Source organism: Gorilla gorilla, chromosome 18, assembly GCF_029281585.2.
Source record: "Gorilla gorilla gorilla isolate KB3781 chromosome 18, NHGRI_mGorGor1-v2.1_pri, whole genome shotgun sequence".
NCBI classification, from domain to species: Eukaryota; Metazoa; Chordata; class Mammalia; order Primates; family Hominidae; genus Gorilla; species Gorilla gorilla.
The window spans coordinates 99,131,442-99,157,084 of record NC_073242.2 but is presented as its reverse complement, the minus strand read 5'-3'; the positions used below and the strand labels follow the sequence as shown (position 1 = coordinate 99,157,084).

General features: G+C 45.7%; 1 protein-coding gene across 2 annotated transcripts in view; it reads right to left on the bottom strand.

The window, feature by feature from the left end:
* WWP2 (WW domain containing E3 ubiquitin protein ligase 2) overlaps positions 1 to 25,643 on the bottom strand; it is a 177,397-nt gene that overhangs the window by 15,253 nt on the left and 136,501 nt on the right. For both annotated transcript variants that reach the window (NM_001279559.1, XM_055364249.2), the window contains 3 exons: positions 17,488 to 17,577; positions 8,716 to 8,890; positions 997 to 1,051 (listed from right to left, as the gene is read on the bottom strand). In NM_001279559.1, the coding sequence (NP_001266488.1) occupies positions 997 to 1,051; positions 8,716 to 8,890; positions 17,488 to 17,577 (320 nt within the window). The remainder of the gene's footprint in view (positions 1 to 996; positions 1,052 to 8,715; positions 8,891 to 17,487; positions 17,578 to 25,643) is intronic.

Sequence of the window (25,643 nt, the reverse complement as noted above, 5' to 3'; positions counted from 1 at the left end):
CCCATCCTATCACTGCCAACTTCCCAGGATGCACCTCTCCATCTTTGTTGTCGAGCGCACCCCCTCCCAGTTTCACACCATCTGTCAACACCACCAAACCAACGTTTACCGTCTTCTGCTGGCCTAACCAATAAATGAAACCCAACACATGCTGGTTCCCGCAAAAACTGCTTTCTTCTGCTCCCAGTGACTCTCACAAGATTAAATAAAACTCTGCCCCAGCTCTATCAAATGTGCTAAGTCTCATCATCTCTAATGACCCTTTTTGCATGGCTACTCCTTCCTAGAATAGCCATGAAGCCTATCATCTCTCCTAAGTCATGGATGTCCATCCCTTAACTCACTGTCAGCAAATCACATCAAGGACTTGGGATACGTAAGAGGCGGCTACCAAGGGAGAGGAGAAATCTACACGGCGATAATAACTAGCAGCGATGCGTTTCCAGAGTCACCACCTGGCATTAAACTCTCGTATCTGCTTCCCTCTGGTCTCTTTCACAGCTATGTCAGAAATAAAAAGGTGGCTTCTATCAGTCAAAATTAGACCAAAGCCCTCCAACATCTCAGCTGCAAAGAAAGATTTGTTAAGGTGGATCATTCCAACCATACGGTCACAGATCTGAAACAAATCCATTTGGGAGTTAGGCAGTGTCAAAATATCTTAGTGGTAGCATGGACTCTTGAGTAGACACCTTGAAACTCAAGACCAAAAGCCAATAGCCCCCCAGCTGCTCAGGGACATCTTTTCTTAGGGTCACACTCCTTTAGCGATGGTGGGTGGATGCTACAGTTGTTCGGTGGAGCTTGGTTACTTTCCCAGCTGCCCAGCTCCATCACCTGTAATTGCTCTGGTGGGGCATGCCCAGAGAGTGTGCTGGAGAGGGGAGAGATGGAAAACAGAGGGACAGGAACAGGGAAGGAAGACACGCGGGAGGAGAGGACAGAGCACCGTGGCTGACGGAAGGCCGAGGGCCGGGAAGAGAACTCAGTACTTACCCCAGCCAGGAGGGAGGGGGCCCAGGGGATCATGGTCAGTCGAAGCACTCGAAGACTAAACACAAGAAACACAGCAGAACACAGAGGTTACAAAAAGCCACTGGTGAAAAAATAAATCAATCAATAAAAAATAAAAATGCCAATGACTGGCTTCCACATTTGAGCACTTTGCAGGGAATGCAGTGGGACTTTAGGTGGCATCTGCTCCTCTCAAAAGTCTCTGTTTTTTGTTTTGATTTTTACAGAAAAACCAAAAAAGAACCCTGCGCACGGAGGGCCCAAGTGAGTTTTGGAAAAGGTAGAGCGACGGGGAGGAGGAGGTATGCGGATGAAGGTGTGCCAGGGTGGCAGAGGCAGGGAGCAGCCCTGGCGTGGTAGGAAGGCCCGGGAAGCAGGCTCGGCCCAGTGCCTCCGCTCAGCTCCGGCTCAAGGCGGCCAAGGCGACTGAAATCACCACCACCTCCAACTTTCTCCAAGAACCACACGCAGGAGGGGAAAAAATATCGCAGGCCTTTCCAATGAAATCATTCCCACAAGCCCTGCCCACGCCCAGAGCTTCCTGGCTGGGGCCCAGCCCTCCTCCCTCCACCTCGGCGTCTCCCCCAACCTCCCATCTGGGTGTGCAGCGTCCACCCAGACTGAGGGCACATTCATGCCCCAAGCCCTCACCTCCCCCAGGAATGTTTTCCTTCCCCTTTACAAAGCACCTTTATTCCTCCCTTGCCTGAACCTGAAGTTGCTCAGTGTTCTGTGTTTGTCCGGGGCGGGGGGGGGGGGGGGGGGGGTTGGGGCTGGGGGCGGGGCAGCAAGACAGAAGGGGAGACAGGGGAAAGAAGGGGGAACCGGCTCCAGGGCTTCAGGGTCACTGTTTACATTAGAATCCCCCCCACACCCCCTCCAGCCAAATTCTGCTTCGAGGTCCCTGGGGATGGACTGCAGTGGACCAGGCATTCTCATATCCTGCGGCGAAGGGGGGTGCTGTCAAAAAGTTCTGGTTGTTAAATAAAACAAGTATTGTTCCACTCTTTCTTCCTTTCTTTTTTTTCTTTCTGAAGCATTTTTATTTTACTTACTAAAATTTAATCGTTATAAGAGGGGATCAAGTTCTAAATGCGGACTTCAGGCTGCTGGGCTGGCCCCGTCTGGGGGTGCCGGGGCCACACATGGGCAGGAGGATGAATGGGGCTCAGTGTCGGCTTGAGAAAACATTGGTGGAACTCAACTGCCAGCAAGCCCCCTTCCACAGCCCTCCCTCCACCCCCAGCTGAAAGGACAGAGAAACTTTCTTTCCAAGGTGGCAACACAGGCCCCTCTTCCAAGCAAGTTCCAACAAAGACGTTTAAGTCTTGAAACCATAGGCTCTTGACAGGACGGAGCCCCCTTTCAGGGCAGGGCCTCCTGCCCACACAGAATGCAAGTGCACGGAGGTGGGGGAAGCTCACCTTGATTTAGGGCCCCTTATCATTGATCTCTAGCTGTGCCTAAAATTCTCCATCACAAATCACGTTGAATCATTACTGAAAAAAATCTCCCGAATTCCAAGTCATGGGGGCGTGTGTCTGTGTGTTGGGGGGTTGGGGGAGATAGGGTACAGCATCTCATAAAATCCAAGTTCCTCCAACTCTGTTTTGTAGTTAACACATTAAAAACATTCGGCAACAGAGGCAAAGGAACAAATGCGAAAACACACGTATTCTACATCATGGAGCCAGAGGCACTGGGTAAGTGCTGAGCTACAGCAGCGACCTTGCAAAAGGGAAGGACTATAGAAAAGGTTATTTTAAGACATTAAAAGAAGACGCATTTGGTGTAAAAGTGTTTGCTGCTTCAGGTCTTGTTTTGGAGTCAGTAGATCATCTGTAAAGCGTTCAGGGTTCTCCTGGGAAATCAGCTACCAGCTGGTACCAACCCACCTTCCATAGGGGCATGGTCATCTTTTGCTTAATTCTACAAATCAATAGACCAAAAAGGTCTTTACTGACAGTCTCCCTGACTAGCACTAAACTAGGATCAGAAAATACTGATCAGCCCTTTTCTGAATCCTTGCCTTTTAAAAAAAATCTCAGCCTTCATGCAATGTTGGCTCTCTTTCGTTAAAGGGTTTTTAAAAAATTTTCCTTGGTATCCTCTGATTGTTATTCTATCAGAACGCCCCCCCCCCACCCCCCCAACACACACACCTATAAGAAGCGAGGAGAAGAGGAGGCAGATAGGAAAGGGAGAGACACCAGAGACTGATAAACACAAACAACATTTATTAGGTTGGTGCAAAAGTAATTGTGGAGTCATGGCGGCCGGGTGCCGTGGCTCAGGCTGGTGATCCCAGCACTTTGGGAGTCTGAGGCAGATGGATCACTTGAGGTCAGGAGTTCGAGACCAGCCTGGCCAACATGGGGAAACCCTGTCTCTACTGAAAATACAAAAATTAGCCAGGCATAGTGGCAGGCACCTATAATCCCAGCTACTCAGTAGGCTGAGGCAGGATAATCGCTTAAACCCAGGAGGCAGAGGTTGCAGTGAGCCGAGATTGCGCCACTGCACTCTAACCTGGGCAACAGAGCGAGACTCCGTCTCTAAAAAAAAAAGAGTCGTGGCAAAAACCACAATTTTGCACCAACCTAATAAAATCAGAATCAATGGGAGCTGATCCTCACAATTTTACTTTTCATTGTTAAATAGAAGCACTTGACGATTTTGGATACTTCTTCCCTAAGGTACGCAGTACAACTTGAAAAATAAAGCCAGAAGGAAGGAACAAGAAGAAATGAAAAATAAAAACTATGCATCATGGCCAGAAAACCAAAAGCCAAAAACCCCACACCTCCTATGAGCCAACCGGCTGCCCCTCCTCTTCTACCACATTCCCCTAAAATGAGAGATGTCAAGGTGTTACGTGGAGCAGAAAAGGATGGAGATGGGGGAAAGCGGGACTCTGCAGCCAGAAGGGAGATCCTAGATGTTCTCTATCACTAGGAGCAGAAAAGAACACTGTGGAATCCTCTTCCCGGGTAACGGTCCCTGGGTTGGGAGATCTGGGGTGCAGGCCATGAGCCAGAGAGCTCATGAGAGTTCAAGTCCCTTGGGAACTAAGCACAAAGTTCCAGTAATATTTTAAGATACAAACTCAGAAATAAAGAATGTCTAGCAAATACAGCTGAGGGTAAGAAAGGTCTGGGAAGGGCATAAAGGTTGCAGAGTGGAACGCAGGCATTTTTTTTTTTTTTTTTTTTTTTAAGGATGCACCAGACGGATGCAGAACAAAATCCAGGTGCTTGAGAATTCAATGCAAGGGGCTCATTGCAGAGTAAGAAACAAGTTGTCTGTTTCTCGATAATGCAATTTGGAGTCCACACCCTAAGAGCCACAGAATAATCTGTTTCGTTTACCTTTTTTTTTTTTTTGAGATGGAGTCTCACTCTGTCGCTCTGGCTGGAGTGCGGTGGCATGATCTCAGCTCACCACAACCAACCTCTGCCTCCCGAGTTCAAGCGATTCTCCTGCCTCAGCCTCCCAAGTAGCTGGGACTACAGGTGCCCGCCACCACGCCCAGCTAATTGTTGTATTTTTAGTAGAGACGGGGTTTCACCATGTTGGCCAGGATGGTCTTGAACTCCCGACCTCAAGTGATCCGCCTGCCTCAGCCTCCCAAAGTGCTGGGATTACAGGCATGAGCCACCGCGCCCGGTCAAAATAATCTGTTTCAATACTGCAGAGAGAGATGCCCCAGAAATTGCCGGCCGTGTGATAGTCCCGTCACAACAGCACAATATGCAAGGCTGTACCAGGCATCTTCAGTGGGTCCCAGCAGGAACACGATACAAGACGGCAAAAAGAAACTGCAACGGTGAAACAAGCAAACGAAAAGATACACGATGATCACGGGCAACATTAGCACACTAGGAGTTGGGAAAGGGAAACATGGCAGAAAAACTAAGAACCAGAATTTAGAGGAACTGGAAAAGGTGTGTGTTGAGGCAGACAGCAGGAAGGAATTACAGGAGACTGCAATCTGGGATTCCCTTGATTTCCATTTTGAACTGTATTTCATGTTCTCTGCAGTAAAGCAAAGAAGAACAAGGTCTCAGTTGAAGCCCAGCAAGAGGAGGAGGGGAGGCCGCTAGCTAGTCTAGTATTGGGTCTTAAGTCTTCCGAGTCAAACTCTGGGCCTAAGCCAAACCCCAAAATAACTATATGAAAGCAACCCTTCTTACTTGTAACCAGGACATGGCACCATAGCAAACAAGAGGAGAAAACCAATGCCAGAGGGGGAGGAAAATCAACAGAGAGACATTGAAAGCAGACCAAAGAAAGATTCCTGCCACATTTTTCAATATGAGTCTTGTTTCATGGAGAAAAGGTAACTATCACCTCCATGCAGAACCCTCCCACATCCCTAGCGAGGCTGAGAAAACCATTTTAGAGTACTCAGAAAGAAGAATTTTTTAATGTTTAATTTTTACTTCTAGGGAACCCTCCAAGTCAAAGTTCTACCTCTATAAACCCAGAATAATGTTGCTAAGAGAGGCAAGCAAAAGGAAGGAAGACTCCAAAAAGACCAGGCAGATGTGAGCTCCAGAATCTGGGAATCTTCCCTTTCACACACCAACATCTTGGTCAACCCACAGCCTAACTAGTGGGGCTTTTAAGGGGAAAAAAAAGTTGCTTTAATGCATTTTATTTTATTTATTTATTTATTGAGACAGGATCTTACTGTCATCTAGACTGGAGTGCAGTGGCACTATTATAGGTCACTGCAGCCTCAAACTCCTGGGCTCAAGTGATCCTCCCACCCGCCAGTCTTCCAAGTTGCTGGAATTACAGGTGTGCACCACAACATTCGGTTCCATTTTTTTTTTTAATGAGAAATTTTGGATAATCAGGTAGACAAAAACCATGTGAAACTCCTAAAATACGTCCTTGTCTCTAAGTCAAAGGACAGATAGGTCAAAGAAGAAAGATGCCCCAGACCTTCCCAGTTTTGCAGCCACAACCACCCAAGAAAATGGCAGGAAAAATCTTTGGGGCCCAGCTCAAAAGGAGCAATCTCTGAAATGTGGTGAAAGACCAGATTCCATCCAATTCTGAAACATGCCAGAAGTGGATGTCAGGCATGTGTGGCAGGCATGGGTGGGAAGCCTAGCCCAAGAAAGTGTGCAGAGCTGCACTGGGCTAGACAGCGGGGCCCTGGCTGGAGAGGGGCATGATCGTTGACCCTGGAGCAACTTACTAAGACAAACACCACACTTTCTGCTCACCTCTGCTAAGGAAACTGAGGTCCTCCATGGTTTCCTCCCTGTACAATGAGCAATCCATCCCCACAGACAGAACTAACCAAGGGAGATGCTACAGTGACTTATGGCTGATGATTAAAAGTCGGGGGTCCATCAGCTGGGTGTGGTGACTCACACCTGTAATCCCAGCACTTTGGGAGGCCAAGGCAGGTGGATCACTTGAGCCCAGGAGTTCAAGACCAGCCTGGGCAACATGGCAAAACCCCATCTCTACTAAAAATACAAAAAATTAGCCAGGTGTGACTGTGCATGCCTGTAGTCCCAGCTACTTGAGGGGGCTGAGGTGGGAGGATCACTTCAGCCCAGGAGGTCAAGGCTGCAATAAGCCATGATCATGCCACTGCACTCCACCCTGGGTGACACAGAATGAGACCTTGTCTCAAAAAAAAAAAAAAAAAAAAAAGTCAGGGACCCTAGCTCAAAACATTTCCAGCCTGCAATGCACCATCATATCCTGTGTTAGTTCTGCTGTAGATCCCAACCTTCGCATCTAAAGCGCTCTGAGAAAATACAATCAGCCAACTTGGGAGTCCCACGTCTCCCTACCAAAGAGGCTTTGCAGCTGGGCTTCCCCACCTCCAGCTCATTGTGGACCCTCTAATGGGATGGAGACTCCAGCAGGTGGAACTGGGAGGGTTCCCACAGGGACACGGTATAGGAGACTGTTTAGGCAGTTAGTTTGAAACCAGAGCACCCACAATTCTGGACTAGAAAATTTAAATGTGGGCCAGGCATGGTGGTTCACACCTGTAATCCCAGCACTTTGGGAGGCCAAGGTGGGCGGATTACCTGAGGTCAGGAGTTCGAGACCAGCCTGACCAACATGGTGAAACCCCGTCTCTACTAAAAATACAAAAAATTAGCCAGGCATGGTGGCGTGCGCCTGTAATCCCAGCTACTTGGGAGGGTGAGGCAGGAGAATTGCTTGAACCCGGGCGGTGGAGGTTGCAGTGAGCTGAGATCATGCCATTGCACTCCAGCTTGGGCAACAAGAGTGAAACTCCATCTTAAAAAAAAGAAAAAAGAAAAGAAAAGAAAATTTAAATTTAGTCAGGGATGGAGCTGAGATCATGCCATTGCACTCCAGCTTGGGCAACAAGAGCAAAACTCCATCTTAAAAAAAAGAAATAAGAAAAGAAAAGAAAATTTAAATGTGGTCGGGGATGGTGGCTCATGCTTGTAATCCCAGCACTTTGGGAGGTCGAGGAGGGCAGGTCACTTGAGGTCAGGAGTTCAAGACCAGCCTGGCCAACATGGCAAAACCCCCATCTCTACTAAAAATACAAAAATTAGCCGGGTGTGGTGGTGGGCACCTGTAATCCCAGCTACTTGGGAGGCTGGGGCAGGAGAATTGCTTGAACCTAGGAGACAGAGGTTGCAGTGAGCCGAGATTGTGCCACTGCACTCCAGCATGGGCAACAGAGCAAGACTCCATCTCAAAAAAAAAAAAAAAAAAGAAAGAAAAAGAAAAAAGAAAATTTAAATGTTACTCTTTAGGTAAAGACCACAAAAGGTTTTGAGCCAGTAAATGGATGCAATGACAGTGACATTTGAAGACTGCTCTGAGGGGAATAGGCCAGATGGATTGGAAGAGAGAGAAGGCCAATGGAGAGGACAATTTAGAGGCTGCTCTAGCAACTCAGATGGGAAGGGGCAGAAGATGATCAAGCATCAGAAAGAAGGAGGCTCAGCTAGACCAAAGATAACAAACTTTTTCTGCAAAGGGTCAGACAGTAGGCTTAGGCTACTTTAGGATTTCTGAGCTGTACAGTCTTTATTGTGATACTTAACTCTACCATTGTACCACGAAAGCAGCCACCATTAATATGTAAACTGCTGGGTGTTCTTATGTTTCAATGAAACTTTATTAACAAAATGAAGTGGCAGGCCAGCTTGGCCCATGGACTATTATTTGCCAATCCCTGATCTAGATGAGCCCGAGGATCCTTCATCCCTGAGAATGTGTCAGATAATAAAGATCTAACAAAAAACCAGTAGCAGTATTTTTTGTTTTTGTTTTTGTTTTTTTTTTAGAGACAGGGTCTCACTATGTTGCCTGGTGATTGCTTTGATCTGGAAAGGTGAGGGATGGGAGAAGTCAAAGCTGACATTCAGGGTGCAAGTCAGGGAAAATGGACTTGAATGAAGGGGGCAGAAATGAAAGCCGATCTTGGAAGAAAGACAGGGAATTCAGTTTTAGACACGTTGATTCCTTAAACACAGAGGCTAGACATGGAGCTGCTGAGTGAGGAACGCTGGAATTTGAGGAATTTCACTGTGATGAGTAAAATCTCCAGGGGCAGAGCACTGACGTTGCCAGACGCTGTTTTCCCTGCTCACTAAGCAGGTCAACAGAGAACACGTGAGGCTGCACATTCGCAAGCGCAGGGAGGCGGCCCCACCTCGGGCCAAGCGCCTGCCGTCTCACCTGGTAGAGGAATCTTTGGCTGAAGTGCTGCATGGCCCCCTGGAGCTGATTCCGCTGCGACTGCCACTGCTCATAGTTGCGCACGTACTCCGCGGTCGGACGCTGCCAGGTGGTGGTCCGAGTATTGTGATCCACATAGTAAAACCTGCCTCGGGGATCTGTGCGTTTTTCCCAGCTGGAAATAGGAACCTCAGAATGAATATAATGACCACCCCACTCCCATCCCCCAATTCTAGAAAAGTCTCAGGATGCCTAGCACAGCCGGGCAGGCCCTGTCACAGAGGTTGCTGGGGCTTAGCTGATTATAGCAGACATCTGTGGTTGTCTCTGCAGCACCCAATCCCTCCTTGCCATTAGCTCTCAATTTCTAATTTGGGGATCCATGTGGTTCTGGGGAAGCTGACTCTGTTCCCAACCTCAGAGTTGCATGGTTGCCTGGACCAGAAGTGCACATGTGATGTATGTTGAGCCAGCCACAGCCAATCTCAGGACATCTGCTAGCAAATCTAGGAAAAATAATAGTTGCTCATCCTTTCTGAATATGACTGAGGAAGCATGTGGTCCTGGGGGCCACTGGCTATTATTTTGGACCCGAAGACAATAGGAAGTTGACCCAGTGGATGACAGAGCAGAAAAATGGGAGAAAAGCCAATTCCTTGGTGATATTGTTGAGTAGCCCAAGCTTCGCTTGGAATCAGGATTGATATCTAGAATTTTCAGTTACATGAGCCAATACATTCCCTTCCTTATTTAAGCCAGTGTTGATAACAACTTTTGTTACTTGCAACTGAAACTCACCTGATATAAGGTGCCAGTGTAAACATGTTGCATGGTCTTCGGTTTTGTTTTGTTTTGAGACAGAGTCTCACTGTTTATATTTTTAGTAGAGATGGAGTTTCGCCATGTTGCCCAGACTGGTCTCGAACTCCTGGACTCAAATGATCCTCCCACCTCGGCCTCCCAAAGTGCTGAGATTACAGGCGTGAGCCACTGCACCCGGCCTCAATGATTTTTTTTTAAACTCAAGGCCTCCCTAAAAATGGTTTCCCCTCAAGTGGTTCCTAGGACCCACAGTCAGTTCCCAGATTTTGTCTGGATTCTGCCTGCTAGAGTGCCTCACCTTCATGACCGGCTGTCACCCTTCATTCAATTGAATGCCACAGCTCTCTCCCCACACCCAGGCCTTTCCTCAGTCTCCTCATGTCAATTCTCCTCCCAGGGATGAAACCAGGCCAACATCATTCCCGCTGCTATCAATCATTCAGCCTGACTGCTGCTTTTTCACTGTCTCCCTGCCTCTGACTTTCCATTTTCCATTCCTATGTCCAGATCTGTATCACCTCACCCCTGGACTACTGCTCCTACCCCAGAATTAACCTCCCCACTCCATCCAGCCTACAAATAGCCATCAGAGTAACCCATTAGACTGAGCCCTTCGGTCACACTCCTGCTCAAAAACTTCAATTGACCAGCCTAAGCAACAGAGGGAGACCCCCATCTCTATAAAAATATTTTTTAAAAATCAGCTGGGGGTGGTGGAGTGTGCGCCCTTGGTCCCAGCTACTTGGGCGGCTGAGGTGGGAGGACTGCTTGTGCCTGGGAGGTCAAGGCTACAGTGAACTATGATTATGCTGCTACACTCCAGCCTGGGCGACAGAGTGAGATCCTGTCTCAAACAACAACAACAACAACAACAACAACAACACTTCAATTGACTCCCCATTGCCCTTGAGTCAAAATCCTTTAGTAAGTACACAAGGCTCACAAAAATCTGGAACCTTCCTAGCTTTCTCATAATTTGTCTAAACTAGTAATTTTTATTTATTTTTATTTGTTACCAAATATATATATATTTTTTTGACAGGGTCTCACTCTGTTAGTCCAGGCTAGAGTAGAGTAGCAGGATCATGGCTCACTGCAGCCTCACCTCCCAGGCTCAAGTGATCCTCCCACCTTAGCCTCCTGAATAGCTGGGACCACAGGAATGCACCATCACATTCAACTAATTTTTTAAAAAAATTTTTGTAGACATGGAAGCCTCCCCATGTGGCTCAGGCTAGTCTCAAACTCCTGGGCTCAAGCAATCCTCTCGCCTCAGCCTCCCAAAGTGCTAGGATTACAGGTGTGAGCCCCCGCACCTGGCCCGAAGTCATATGTATATAGTTTTGAAACATAAACAGGACTGCAGGGAATATAATGAAAAACGATGGTCTCTTGCCCCATTGCTGACTCCTGTTCCCCGAAGGCAACCACTTTCAACTCTCAATTGCTTCTACTAGTATATGTGTACATCTGTGTCTCTAAATAACATGTCTATTTCATTGCTTTTTGTCTTTTCTTTAATACAGAGACAGGATCTCACTATGTTGCCCAAACTGGATTTGAACTGCTGGGCTCAAACTATCCTCCAGCCTCAGCCTCCTGAGTAGCTGAGTAGTCTCAGGTGTGCACCACCAAGCCTGGCTCATTATTTCTTGATTTTTGCCATATTTGCTATCGCTTATGGACTTTCCACTACCAAAGATGAGGGATGAGGATGTAGGTATTGTATTCCATCCCTCAACTATCTCCTCCCCTCGTCCTCTCAATATGGAAAATCACCATTAAATCAATATTCAGGGTTTGGATGACAATGTAGAATACTATAAGTACATTTCCTTACTTGTAACAACTTTTTTCTTTTTTCTGGAGGTGAGAACTTCCTTGTTGTCTTCTGTGTGGTTTTCAAGAACCTATCACTGATGCATCCCCAGATTCTCAGACGGGACAGGTGGCCTGGCAGTGGCCTTCCTCTCTCGGCCACATCTCTCCCTCATCTGACGTGGACAGTTGTGTGTCCACCTCACACCTGCTCTGTGTCCTTGACCTGACTTGCCTTCCCTTCTCCTCCTCCTGGGAGATTCCACGGCCTCGGGGTTAAGTTCCCTGCGTCTTGTATCCCATTCATTCTTCTTTCTTGGCTTCCTGGTGGGATTTGGTGCGATAAATCATGGAGTAGCTTCCAAGACAGGATGTATCAAGGTTAATTTTTTGAAGCCCAGAATGTCTGAAGATGCCTTTACTTCTACTCTCACACTCAAATGTTAAAATAACTCAAAGTTGATTTCTAGACAGGAAATCATTTTCTTTTTTGTTTCTTTGAGACAGGGTCTTGCTCTGTTGCCCAGGCTGGAGTGCAGTGGCATGATCATGGCTCACTGCAGCCTCGACCTCCCAGCTCAAGTGATCCTCCCACCTCAGCCTCCCAAGTAGCTAGGACTACAGGCACGCACCACCACGCGGGGCCAATTTTTTGTTTTTTGAAGAGATAGTGTCTCACTGTGTTGCCCAGGCTGGTCTTGAACTCCTGGACTCAAACGATCCTCCTGCCTTGGCCCCCCAAAGTGCTGGGATTAGACGTTTGAGCCACTGTGCCCGGCAGGAAATCATTTTCCATCGGAATTGCGAAGGTCCTGCTCTACAGCTGCTGAGAAGAAGGTTCCTGATCCACTCTTGGTTCCTGATCCTTTCTAGGTACTCTGTTTTTTCCCTCTGGAAGTTTCTGAGGCTGTCTCTTGGCACTCAGAAATTCAATCAGATGAGCCTTGGGGTGAGTCTTTTTTTATCCTCTGGGCTAGGCATGTGGTGAGCTGTTTGAATCTGGATACTTGAGTTCTGGCAATTTTCTTTTCTAATGATTTCCTATTGCCTGTTTCTCTGTTCTTTCCTGCTATTCCGCAAGTTCTTGCTAAAGAACTATTCTTCAGATATTGAATGTCTTGGTCACATCTTCTCATCTTCTTATCTCCAAATTTATCACTTTCTTTTTTTTTTTTGAGACAGAGTCTTGCTCTGTCGCCCAGGCTGGAGTGCAATGGTGTGATCTCAGTTCACTGCAACCTCCGCCTCCCAGGTTCAAGCGATTCTCCTTCCTCAGCCTCGCGAGTAGCTGGGATTATAGGCATGCACCACCACACCTGGCTAATTTTTTATATTTTTAGTAGAGACGGGGGTTTCACCATGTTGGCCAGGCTGGTCTCGAACTTCTGACCTCAGGTGATCCACCTGCCTCGCCCTCCCAAAGTGCTGGGATTACATGCGTGAGCCACCATGCCCAGCCCAAATTTACCTTTCAACCATTCTACTGAATTTTTCATTTCTGTTGTCATATATATTAATTTCTAAAAGCTCTTGTTTTCTGCCTGGTCCATTTCATGGCCTCCTGTTCTTGTTGCACAGATGCCATTATTTTCTCCCAAATCTTTGAGGATATCAATTATAATCTGGTTTTCCTTTCCAAAGCTGTTTTTCAGCTTCCTATATTATTTTCACCAAGTCTCTTTTTTCTGTCTGCTCATCTTTGGCTGTTTGTTCACATTTATTTTTATTTATTATTATAATTTTTTGAGACAGGGTCTTGCTCTGTCACCCAGGCTGGAGCGCAGTGGCACAATCACGGCTCACTGCAGCCTCAACCTTCCAGGCCCAACTGATTCTCCCACCTCAGCCTCCCAAGTAGCTGGGAACACAGGCACGCACCACCACATTCAGCTAATTTAAAAAAAACTTTTTTTTGGCCGGGCGTGGTGGCTCACGCCTGTAATCCCACCACTTTGGGAGGCCGAGGTGGGTGGCTCACCTGATGTCAGGAGTTCAAGACCAGCCTGGCCAACATGGTGAAACTCCATCTCTACTTAAAATATATATATATATATTTTTTTTGTAGAGACTGGTTCTCCATATGTTGCCCAGGCTAGTCTCGAACTCCTGGACTCGAGTGATCCTCCCGCCTTGGCCTCTGGAAGTTCTACTTCCAGATCCTCCTGCCTTGGCCTCTGGAAGTTCTACTATTACAGGTGTGAGCCACCGTGCCCAGCTGTGTTCATTCGCATTTAACAGTGAGCCATTAAAACACTGACTGAGTTCTGTATCCTCAGATGAGGGCTGCAGACTGTAGAGTGACCAGGAAGAGTCTCAGCTATTTCACTAGAAGGTTCCCAAATATCACAATCTATGTTTCTTTCTCTTAGACTATCACTTTCCCCAGCAAAAACAAACAAACAAACAAACAAAACTACCCTCCAATTTTCAGCCTGGGGAATGGAGATAGCATCTGCATTTAATCTCTTGTTTCTGAGTTCATCCTGGCCTTCAGCTATAGTTTGTGTCCCCTGACCTGGTCCTCCCACTCTCTCTGCAGCTTCTCAATGTCAGAGGCAGTCATGAGGCTGTCTGTGTGTGTGTGTGTGTGTGTGTGTGTGTGTGTGTGTGTGTGTGTGAATCTAACTCCCTGCAAAAACTTCCAACTCATCTTCCAACTGATCTAAAACCAATGAGGTTTGGTTTTGTTTTTTTTTGAGATGGAGTCTCGCTCTGTCGTCCAGGCTAAAGTGGTGCAGTGGTGCGATCTCAGCTCACTGTAACCTCCGCCGCTGGGGTTCAAACAATTCTGCCTCAGCCTCCCAAGCAGCTGGGACTACAGGTGTGTGCCACCATGCCTGGCTAATTTTTTGTATTTTTAGTACAGATGGGGTTTCACCGTGTTAGCCAGGATGGTCTCAATCTCCTGACTTCATGATCCACCTGCCTCGGCCTCCCAAAGTGCTGGGATTACAGGCGTGAGCAACCGAGCCCAGCCAAGGTTTTAATCTCATTCCACACCCATCCTTGGTGCCTCTAATCGCTGAGGCTTTCCAGAGCCCCATGGTGCACATCAGCCGGCTTCCTGGTGGATTCCTCATCCTGCAGGTGTGGGTTTCGTTCTCTCGGCTCTGCCATTTATCTATCAGAAACTAAACTTTGATTAACATCTCCCATATGCTATTTCTCCTCTTCCATCCCTTTATTGTTGAAGGTTTATGCCTTTTTAATACCTTTATTACTATTTTAGTGGGTTTTCAGGAAGAATAGAAATAAACACATGTTCAAGCCACATGTTTAACTAAAAGTACTCTGCTGTGGTGAATTTCCACTTCTAAGAAGCACGATTGCACTCTTTACTTCAGTTGAAATCTTGCACAGAACAGTGACTGGAGGCCCAGTCAGCCCTTCCACCCTCTTTGGCTCCGGTGGGCATCTCCCCCAAACCTGAGAGCCCCGCCGGGCACACTTGGACCATCTTTACTTCATACAACCCTTCCACTCCAGCATAACCACCCCATGCATCCTTCCCCAAACACATCCTTTCCCTTCCCATATGCAGGCAGCCACCTCCACTGTCCCCCCAACCTGGATCATCTTCCTGCAAGAGTTGGAGACACTGCCCTCTGTGAGGCCTCCTCAATCCTCCTGTTTCACAGTGATCACTCTTTGCTTACCTGTGGTCTGAGCATTGCTTAAGAGTGACTGATGAGCAAATGGATGCATTCACCCTGAGCTACTAGGTCCAATACTTATTGCTCCCGGATAAAAGGACCCATTCTCATACAAGTTTCCTGTGGGTTTCCTATGCAGGGACGGCCATGATTAAGTGAATCGGTGGTTCAATCTTGCTCCCCAGGGACTAGGTCTGTTGAGATCATGGCTCCATCTGTAGTTTCAAAATTGTTTTCACCATGGTTAATACTTCCCTGGAGGCAGGACTTCTGCCATTAATGAGAAATGAAAGCTTAAGCATTCATTCTGTTCTCTCTGGATCCCCTGTGATTACAGAGCAGAAATGAGAGCTAGAGGCTCAAAGTTCTTGACCTAAAACTCAGGAAGGACTAGTAAGCTATGCAGGGCGTACAGGTGAGCCATCTCCCAGGAAAACATGAAAACTACCCTGAAATAAGACAGCTTGATTAGTAGTGTCCCACCTCAACACCTGGAGGAGAGCAAGTCCCCAGCGATCCTTAGAAGGTACCACTGAATATCTTTACTTAAATTCCATGCAAATGCTCACTGGGTCAAGGCCTACGTCCCTCCTAGACAAGAGAGGTTAAGAAGAAGCCACAGTAGGCTGGGCGCGGTGGCTCACGTCTGTAATCCCAGCACTTTGGGAGGCAAAGGCAGGCGAATCACAAGGTCAAGAGTTCAAGACCGGCCTGGCCAAAATGGTGAAACCCTGTCTCTACTAAAAATACAAAAAATTAGTTGGGCATAGTGGTGGGCGCCTGTAATCCCAGCTACTTAGGAGGCTGAGACAGGAGAATCGCTTGAACCCAGGAGGTGGAGGTTGCAGTGAGCTGGAGATTGCACCACTGCACTCCAGCCTGGGCAACACAGCGAGACTCCGTCTAAAAAAAAAAAAAATGCCACAGTACACAGAGCTCCTGCTGTTTTAAAGTGCACATGTTATAAAGTACACAAAGTACAAGTGTGTAATACATACTGTTAAAGTCAATGTTTAATTTGTGACACAATTATAGAAAGTCAAATATTGACTGGGTATTTGATAATATAAACAAAATACTGTTAATGATATTAGAGTTTTATTTTGAATAAAAGAATATGTTTTAAAAATACATAGTGAAATATGGATAGATGATGTGACATTTGGGATTTGCTTCAAAATTACCTAGATCAGGGTGCGGGGGATAGGTTGGGGGTTACAGATCGGGAGTTAGCAAATTTTTTCTATAAAGCGCTACACAAAGTAATTATTTGAGGTTTTGCAAGCCATAGAGTCTGCTGCAATTACTCAACTCTGCCAATGAAGTACAAAAACAGCCAAAAACAATAAGTCAACAAATATGTGTGGCTGTGTTCCAATAAAACCTTATTTACAAAAACAGTCAGAGGGCCGGATTTTGTCCACAGGCCATCATAGTGTGCCGACTAGTTTGTACAGATGAAACAAAACCCGCCATGAGTTGATAATTTTTGAAGCTAAATGTTGAGTATGTGGGGGTTTGTAACATTATTCTCTCTATATCTATTTGAAATTTTCCATAATAACATTTTCATAATTTTCATAACAAAACGCTTAACCTGTTTTTTTGTTGTTTGTTTTTTTCTAATTTGAGAAGTCCATGTTTAACTTTGGTAACTTCATTTGACTTCAAGTCAAAGTGGAAAACAGAGTGAGCACTGATGATGACAGGTTATGAGTTTCATCCTCCAGGAGGTACGGAAAAAAGGAAAACTCAAGCATTCTACTGGAAAACTGGAGCTAAAAGCAGCCCATCCATGGAGAATTATGGGACCAGAAGATGAGGTGGGATGTGTGTGGCACACGCCTGACAGCTGAACCAAACAGGGCACATGGGCTCTCCTGAGAGTCCCCACTTCCGACAGCCTTTCCCTCCACAAACTCAGGGCAGGGGAAGTGTGCATATTTTATACAGGAGCCCTTCATGGCTACTTTACTGGGAGGTGATTCTTTCTTGGAGCAGAATACATCCCCTTTTGAAAGCTCTCGGGACCAGGAGACACATGTGGAAAGAACTTTCTGTCCCTGGCAGACAGGGAACCAAACCCCTTCTCCTTGAACTTGGACAGTCTTCCCTCTCTTGGAAGCCTCTCTCATCCTTTGTTTTTGGATAACTTGGCGGCATTCTCGCAAAGCCCTGCCAAATAAGAAGCACTCTGCCTTTAGGGACAGGCTGGGCATAGGGTACGGCGGAACGCATCAACACTCTAAATCTTGGCTTCCCATGCGCCTTTTGTTTCCCAGAGATCTTCTAATAATTCTAATATGTCCTAAGACATGGAAGCAATATTAAGGTAAGTGGACAGGAAAAGCAATCAAGTGACCCGGAATAAACGTCACTGTGCTATGCTACCTCTGCAGAAAGGGACCGTTTCAAGAAGCCATTGGGTGACTCATGGTGTCAGTTCCAGAGTCTCAGGTCTTCTCAGTTGATGACTTACCCTGGAGGAAGGGGCCGCTCCCAGGTGGTGGTCTTGGTATTGTGGTCAACATAATAGACACGTCCGTTGGGCAGCTCTCGCTGTTCCCATCTGAAAAATAAAGTCAAGGGTAGCATGAGACACACAGTGGAAAGGCATAGGCCCCTGTTAGAAAGGAAGACCTTCATCACTCATGTGGCTAATTTACAGGAAGCATCAAAGATGACATGTGAGGCCGACCCAATGGTGAAGCCGGTTCCTGCTGTGGCTGAGAGTGCCAGCCAGGAGTGCTTCTTGAAGAAACTATAATAGCTCCCCTGTATGGAATCAATGGACCAGGATCCACTATAGATCACTCTAAATTTCCCTAAATGACTGATAGGAATATATATTCCATGGATTTTTTTAAAAAATTCAGCATTTCTCCACCATTTCACAAAGGTCCCTTTAGGAACATGATGAAAGCTGAGGACCCTTTCCCTTCAAAATGCACTTAGGACAAAAATGCACTTAGGTAGCAGGTGATTCAGAGATAATACACAAGCCCGATCAGTACAAAATACAGCCAAGGACCACTTATCCCCACACTCCTGTTATTTGCATGCAGTCTGACAATAACTCTACTTACCTAGAATATAGTAACCTATATATAAAGGATGCAAAAATGTATTTATATAATGCTTACCACTTTCTCAAGGATATTAATGGTGCTGTGGGCCTTTATGTTTTACACTGAATTTATTTACTTCTACTTTTGGGTACTGTCTAGGAGAAGTTGACCTTTTCTGGGAAGCTACTACAGTCAGTTCTGCTGTAATGCTCGCTTTGAAAATGCAAATTTGTTCCAATGCTATTGATATAGAAGCAGACGATGTGAGCATAATGGGAATTCTATTTGCTTATGCATGATTTTGTCTGTGAGAAACACTAGATGAACACAGAAGACTTCCCCTAGCTAAACCTAGTTACACAAGAATGCACAAAACCCACAGGCATCTAGCAGCCTCCTCAGTTTACAATGTATTAATAGGCTACACCGTCAACATGTGGAGTTACAACTCCCATCTGATTTCAGATAGCCCTCCATGCACCAGTTCACAGTAATACTCACAAGCTCCAACTTCTGACACCTGCTTCCACAAGCAAACTTCAGGTCTTCTCAAGAGAAAATGCCATATTTACTGTAGTGTTATCTATTTCGTAATCATTTAACATGTGTAAAACTGCTATCATTATTAGGTTCCTTTTTAATGTGTCATTGACAAATATTTTTAGTATTACGTTCCTACTCACTTTTCCCCACAAGCCCTGTGGTTTTTATCCTTTTAACATATTTTTCTTTTTATTTTTTTAAAGACAGAGTCTTGCTCTGTTGCCCAAGCTGGAGTGTGGTGGTGTGATCATAGCTCACTACAGCCTCTGATTCTTGGGTTCAAGTGATACCCCTGCCTCAGCCTCCCAAGTAGCTAGGAAAACAAGTGCATGCCACGAGGCCCAGCTAATCTTTTTATTTTGTAGAGACAGGGTCTTGCTTTGCCCAGGCTGGTCTTGAACTCTTGGGCTCAAATAATCCTCCCACTTCAGCCTCTCAAAGTGCTGGTATCACAAACCAACGTGCCTACCCTCTATGGTCTTTAACTGCATAATTCTGCATCACGTGCTGACTTTTAGGAGCACATATGTTATAGCAGAACTAACTGTATATGAAAAAAAAAGTCCTAACTTCTACTATTAAGCCTGATGTATCTACACTGATAGATATTACCTGTACTCAATGCCATTTCTTATTTAAACTGGGATGTCTGGTTAGTGGACTGCATTGATCAGCCCCTCAGAAGCTAGTCCAGAAACAGATACGTAAGGCCGGGTGCGGTGGCTGACGCCTGTAATCCCAGCACTTTGGGAGGCCAAGGCGGGCAGATCACAAGGTCAGGAGATCAAGATCATCCTGGCTAACACGGTAAAACCCTGTCTCTACTAAAAATATAAAAAAATAGCTGGGCATGGTGGCAGGCACCTGTAGCCCCAGCTACTTGGGAGGCTGAGGCAGGAGAATGGCGTGAACCCAGAAGGCGGAGCTTGCAGTGAGCTAAGATCGCACCACTGCACTCCAGTCTGGGCGACAGAGCAAGACTCCGTCTCAAAAAAAGAAAAGAAAGAAAAGAAAAGGAAAGAAAAAGAAACAGATACATAAGGTTTTCAAGGTAAGAAAGAAGCAGAGGAGACACCATTACCCACTGAGAATCTACCATGAGCTACAGGCTAACACCATGTATGCAATCCTTGCCTCCATCCTTTAAGGTGGAATCACCATCACCACTGAGGAAACTGAAGCTCAGAGAAACTATGTAACTCTTCAATGGGATTCAAACTCAGCTCTGCCCCCCAAGCCCATGAGTTTCACCATGCTTTGCTGAAAGGAAGAATGGGAAGAAAAGGAAGATGAACTGAAATTTATAAGGACTCTACTAAATGGCCATGTGCCAGGTGGCTTCCCAATCCTGATCTCAAAGTTAGCAGCCTTCCCTAGCACTGGCATCGAGGTAGGATCAAGATGACTAGGGAGGAATTATACAGGTTGAGTAGCCCCTTCTCTAGATGCTTGGACCAGAAGTGTTTCAGATTTTGGATTTTTTGTTTTCAGATTTTGGAATATCTGCAGAATACATACCAGCTGAACATCCCTAATCTGAAAACCTGAAATCCTAAATTCTCCAGTATTTCCTTTAAGCATCATGTCAGAACTCAAAAAGTTCTGGATTTGGGGGCATTTCAGAACAGGAATGCTCAACATGTAATGGGTCCACAGATATTTCTAGGCTCCATTTTAATCACAATCTTCTGCTCAGATCTGATCTCCTGGAAGAAGGTACACATTTTGCACCACTAGGAGGGCTGGCCCCAAGAACAGTGAGATCTGGAGGTTCTACACACCCCCCAAAGCTGACAACTCTTGGTTGGGGACCAGAGTGCTACTGTTTAAAGACAAACATTAGACAAAATAAATTTAACCAAGTTTATTTAAGAATGATCCAGGAACTGGGCAGCACTCAGAACCAGGAGAGGCTCAGAGAGCGCTGCCAAGCAGTGTGAGCGGCAAGTCTTTAGAGGCTGAACACGGAAGCAAGGTAGAGAAATCATCTAAACAGCTACAGCTGGGCGTCTGCCTTATTTGGGCGTGGTCTGATCAGCTGCCTGCCTGTGACTGGCTGGAACCCAGCTATTTGTTACAAAAAACATATACTCCTAATTTGGGTTTTGGTTGGTTTACGTACTAAGTTAGGTTGTAGTTTACTATGTAAGAACTGGAAGTATGGAGACAGCTTCAGGCTAATGGCCTCTTGCTTACTTATTTAACATGACAAACACCATTAAATAGCATGTAGGGATGTTTTCTCTCCCGGGCATTCTTGCTCAAGGCTCTGACTGATGAGACTCCTGGGGATTTGACCCAGATGCCCTGGTTCCTCCCACTGCAAAAGGGAGATCTTCATATTTCATTTAGTATTTTACCAAAAGGGCAGGATCTGGCAAAAGTGGCCAGATGAAAATGCACACTAGGGCCAGGTACAGTGGCTCATGCCTACAGTACCAGAACTTTGGGAGGCTAAGGCAGGAGGATCACTTGAAGCCAGGAGTTTGAGGCCAGCTTGGGCAACATAGCAAGATCCCATCTCTATAAAAAAAAAATTTTTAAATAGTCAGATGTGCTGGCACATACCTGTAATCGTACCTACTCAGGAGACTGAGGCAGGAGGATCACTTGAGCCCAGGAGTTGGAGGCTGCAGTGAGCCGTGATCACACCTCTGCACTCCAGCCTAGGCAACAGACCCCAACTCAAAAAAAAAAAAAAAGAAAAAAGAAAATGCGCACTGGGTATAGTTAAAGATCTTCTCCCTCTGAATGCCCTTCTGATTTAAAAACAGAGGAGTAACAATATTGCCAGCTCAAGAGGCTGGTGTTTCATCTGTGGGGATTTGGCAGGGCCTTCTAGCACAGAAGGCAGCCGACATACTGTAGCTTCACAGCAATTCTCCAAATACCTTCTGTCTGCTCGGTAACAGAGGAGCAAATCTGATACCCTCTTTATTCATCTGAATTTGGAAATGAAGAAAGTCCTGAGAAAGATATTTGGCTTAAGGATAAGTATTAAAAAATGAAAGCGCTGAGCGCCAATGGCAGCAAGCCTCTCTTTTATAACATCTGCTCCTAATGCAATTTAAGTAGCTGAGAACTCTCCAGCACTCCCGAAGAATTTAGCTGCATCCTTCCCTTCCTTGAAAACAGTTCTTTGGGTAGTTTTGTGGCACAAAAGCCCTAATACTAGTACGCTCATTTTTCAGTCACTATTTGGAAAACTCTAACATTTGGGTGGGCTGCCCCTTTTATAAAGACAAAATATCTGTTGTAGCAATTGGAGCTTAAAAACAAAACTTAAACACATTTTTCTTTTTTTTCTTTTTTTTTTTTTTTTTGAGGCGGATTCTTGCTCTGTCTCCAGGCTGGAGTGCAGTGGCGCAATCTCGGCTCACTGCAACCTCCACCTCCTGGGTTCAAGCGATTCCCCTGCCTCAGCCTCCTGAGTAGCTGGGACTACAGGTATGCGCCACCACACCTGGCTAATTTTTTTCTATTTTAGTAGAGATGGGGTTTCACCATGTTGGCCAGGACGGTCTCGATCTTCTGACCTTGTGATCCACCCTCCTCGGCCTCCCAAAGTGCTGGGATTGCAGGTGTGAGCCACGGCGCCCGGCCATTTTTCTTTTATTCCAAAAATTCTTTCAACTTTCATCTTATCAGCAGTCTCCACTTTTGACATCTTTTATGTTCATTTGAGACAAGGAGAGAAACACTGATTTTATTACACTTTGGCTAACGTTTTAATATGAAGGTAGGCTAATGCTTCAAATTCCATGAAATAAATGTCAGTAATTGACACAGTGGTATTCCCACACACTGCCAGAAATGAAATCAGTGCTGAGTCCTCTTCCCTTATATTCAACAGTTTCAGCAGGTCTTCAGAGGACACAGGCCCAGATAAGGCCCACCCTTCCATCTTTGATCACGGCTGATGCTGGAAATGAAAGTCTCTCTTTCAGGGACTATTATTGTCCCGCAAAGCTCAATGTCCTTCTATGAACCCCCTCAACTGGCTTAGCGAGAAGAATAGTTGCCAGAGGAACAAGACCTTTCTTCCATCACCTTTTTTGATATCATTTTTTCCTTTTGCAGTTGGACCCCTGCTCAGATTAAATGTCCCTGCGGGTCCTCCCTGATCCACGACCTGGCCTGCCTCCCTTTCTCACAGAACCTCACTCCTCCCTCACCTGCATGGCTATTCATAATTCACACAAATCTCTCCCCTTCATTCAGGCAGCACAGTCGGTGGATTCTATCACCAACCAGACGAGCCTCCTGATTCCCGTTCCTCCTCAGTGGCCGCTGACTCACATAGCTGGAGCCTCCGACTGTCTTGGTTTGGTCCCCCCCATGCCAAGAAAGTGACACTGGTATCAATTTTTCATCAGCGCATCCCTGTCAGAGGTTATATTTCTGTCACTTATAAGCAACTCCTTCACACTGAGATTAAAAGGCTTTTCAATCAAACTACCCATGGGTCTCAACACTGCATCTTGGTCACATGGGTCATCTCCTGTCCCCCTCGATAGCTTCCGTTGATGCTCTCAGGAACAGTGTTCAAAGCACCAAGCTTGTTTTCAGTCCCTACCCAACACATTGCTCCTTGGCCTTCAATGAGTAACATTTGGTTGGATCATGGACTACACGAGGTCTTTGTACTTCAAAGTACTTTAAAAGCAGTCTCCGTCTGACTGCAATTAATCTTAGGTACTTTTTCTTTTCCCTAAATTACCTTTGCACTGATGGATTGTAGCTGCCCTTGGTTCAGTTGTATATGAACCATGTTCCAACCCTACGTCCCAATCCACTCACAATTGCCATCTTCACAGGTTAAAGGCTAAACATCTCCATCTCATTATTAGAATGACATCAGCATCTCTCTCATGTTATCAGACAGGAAATCATCTGGTCTCCTGAACCATGTTTTCTTGTCAAAGGTTTCCCAAAGGTCTTCAGGAAATTAATGCTCAATTACCCGTTGTTACAGTATGTGTTCAACCATTCTGATCACCATATTTCTTGGTCAGATTCACCTGTTTGAACCAAATCAACATTTCACCAAGAATAGGATTAAGCTAAAAGGGATTAAAGCTGGGCAAAGAGTTCAAGTGAATATTAGATAAATTCTCTATTTATATATTTATTTATTTAGAGACGAAGTCTCGTTCTGTCACCCAGGCTGGAGTGCAGTGGTGCAATCTCAACTCACTGTAACCTCCATCTCCCAAGTTCAAGTGATTCTCCTGCCTCAGCCTCCCGAGTAGCTGGGATTATAGGGACTCGCCACCATGCCTGGCTAATAGAAATTCTTTTCAAGTGGCCCTTATAAATTGATATACCAAAATGGTCAAAATTTCAGTCTTGGTAAGAGCATTATCAGCTTGTATTATTCATTAATTTGCTTACTTTTCATTGACACAAGCACTGGGTATTATTAGTAAAGCTAACTCAATCAAAATCCACTCTCTCCATTAGAAAATAAGACCACGTGAAACCCCGTCTCTACTCAAAATACAAAAAAATTAGCTGGGCGTGGTGGTACATGCCTGTAGTCCCAGCTACTCGGGAGGCTGAAGCAGGAGAATGGCATGAACCCAGGAGGCAGAGCTTGCAATGAGCTGAGATCGCGCCACTGCACCCCAGACTGGGCGACAGAGCAAGACTCCATCTCAAAGAAAAGGAAATAAGACCACACCTGAACCCTTTCACATCCTAAAGAAAAGATGTCTTGCTGGTTACTTAGACAAAAATTAAACTTAGGAAGAATACACTGGAAGTACTCAAGTATTCTTAAAGCTGCCTCTTCAGAAGTTCAATGCCCCACAGGCAAAAGCTACATAAAATCACATTTTTGTATTCTATGCTCCTATAATAAATGTTTCTGAGCCAAGTCCTATTCTTCCTCCAAGCTTTGGCCACTTCCGGGGAGAACCATAAGATTTATTTCTTCTGTAGGGATGTTTTCAGGCTGTTTTATGAGTCAGCAATCTGTCTGCAGTGGAACATAATTCCTGTGCACTGTGTTTAGTGCTTCAGTAGGTCCTTTGTAAACTGGGTAGGAAATGTGTTAAACTCAGTCCTTCCCCGAAGGACCCTTCCTGAAATAAGGAACTAGCCTTTAAATCTAAGCACACTAACCTTTTAATAACTCAACAACCAGCACTTTATGCCTCCAAACACAGGATGGCATGGGAGCAGCTACCAAAGCTCCTGAATTAAGTCTTTCTTCTTATCTTTTTTATCTTTACCAAAGCTCCTCAATAGAGGTTGGCAACACTAGCCAGGCACAGTGACTCACGCCTGTAATTCCAGCACTTTGGGAGGCCAAGGCGGGCAGATCACCTGAGGTCAAGAGTTCGAGACCACCCTGGCCAACATGGTGAAACCCCGCCTCTACTAAAAATACAAAAAATTAGGCAGACATGGTGGCACACACCTGTAGTCCCAGCTACTCAGGAGGCTGAGGCAGGACAATCGCTTGAGTCCAGGAGGTGGAGGATGCAGTGAGCTGAGATCGCACCACTGCACTCCAGCCTGGGTGACAGAGCAAGACTCTGTCTCAAAGAAAAAAAAAAAGTTGGCAACATTAAAATATATGCATCTATAAAAAATTCTTTAAATTATCTTTTTTAAAAATAGAGACAGAGTCTCGCCATATTACCCAGGGTGGTTTTGAACTCCTGGGCTCAAGCAATCTTCCTGCTTCGGCCTCCCAAAAGTGCTGGGATTACAGGCGTGAGCCACTGCACCCAGCCTCTAAAAAATTCTTTTTAACATTTTTGCAGATAAAAGGTTGGTAGTATAGGGATAGTTACTATCAAGAACGATCAATGGGAGCAAAAATGGGTACACTCTTTCCAAAGGGCAATTTGGCCAAAAAACCTTTATTATGTGAATACCATTTAATTATTTTTCTTGTGAATGGCCCTTAACTCAGCTACTTTACTTCTAGGACATATCCCAAAGAAATAATTAGGTGTCAAAAATTTAGCTATAAGTGCATCTGTCACGGCATATTACAGCAGTTACAGAAAAA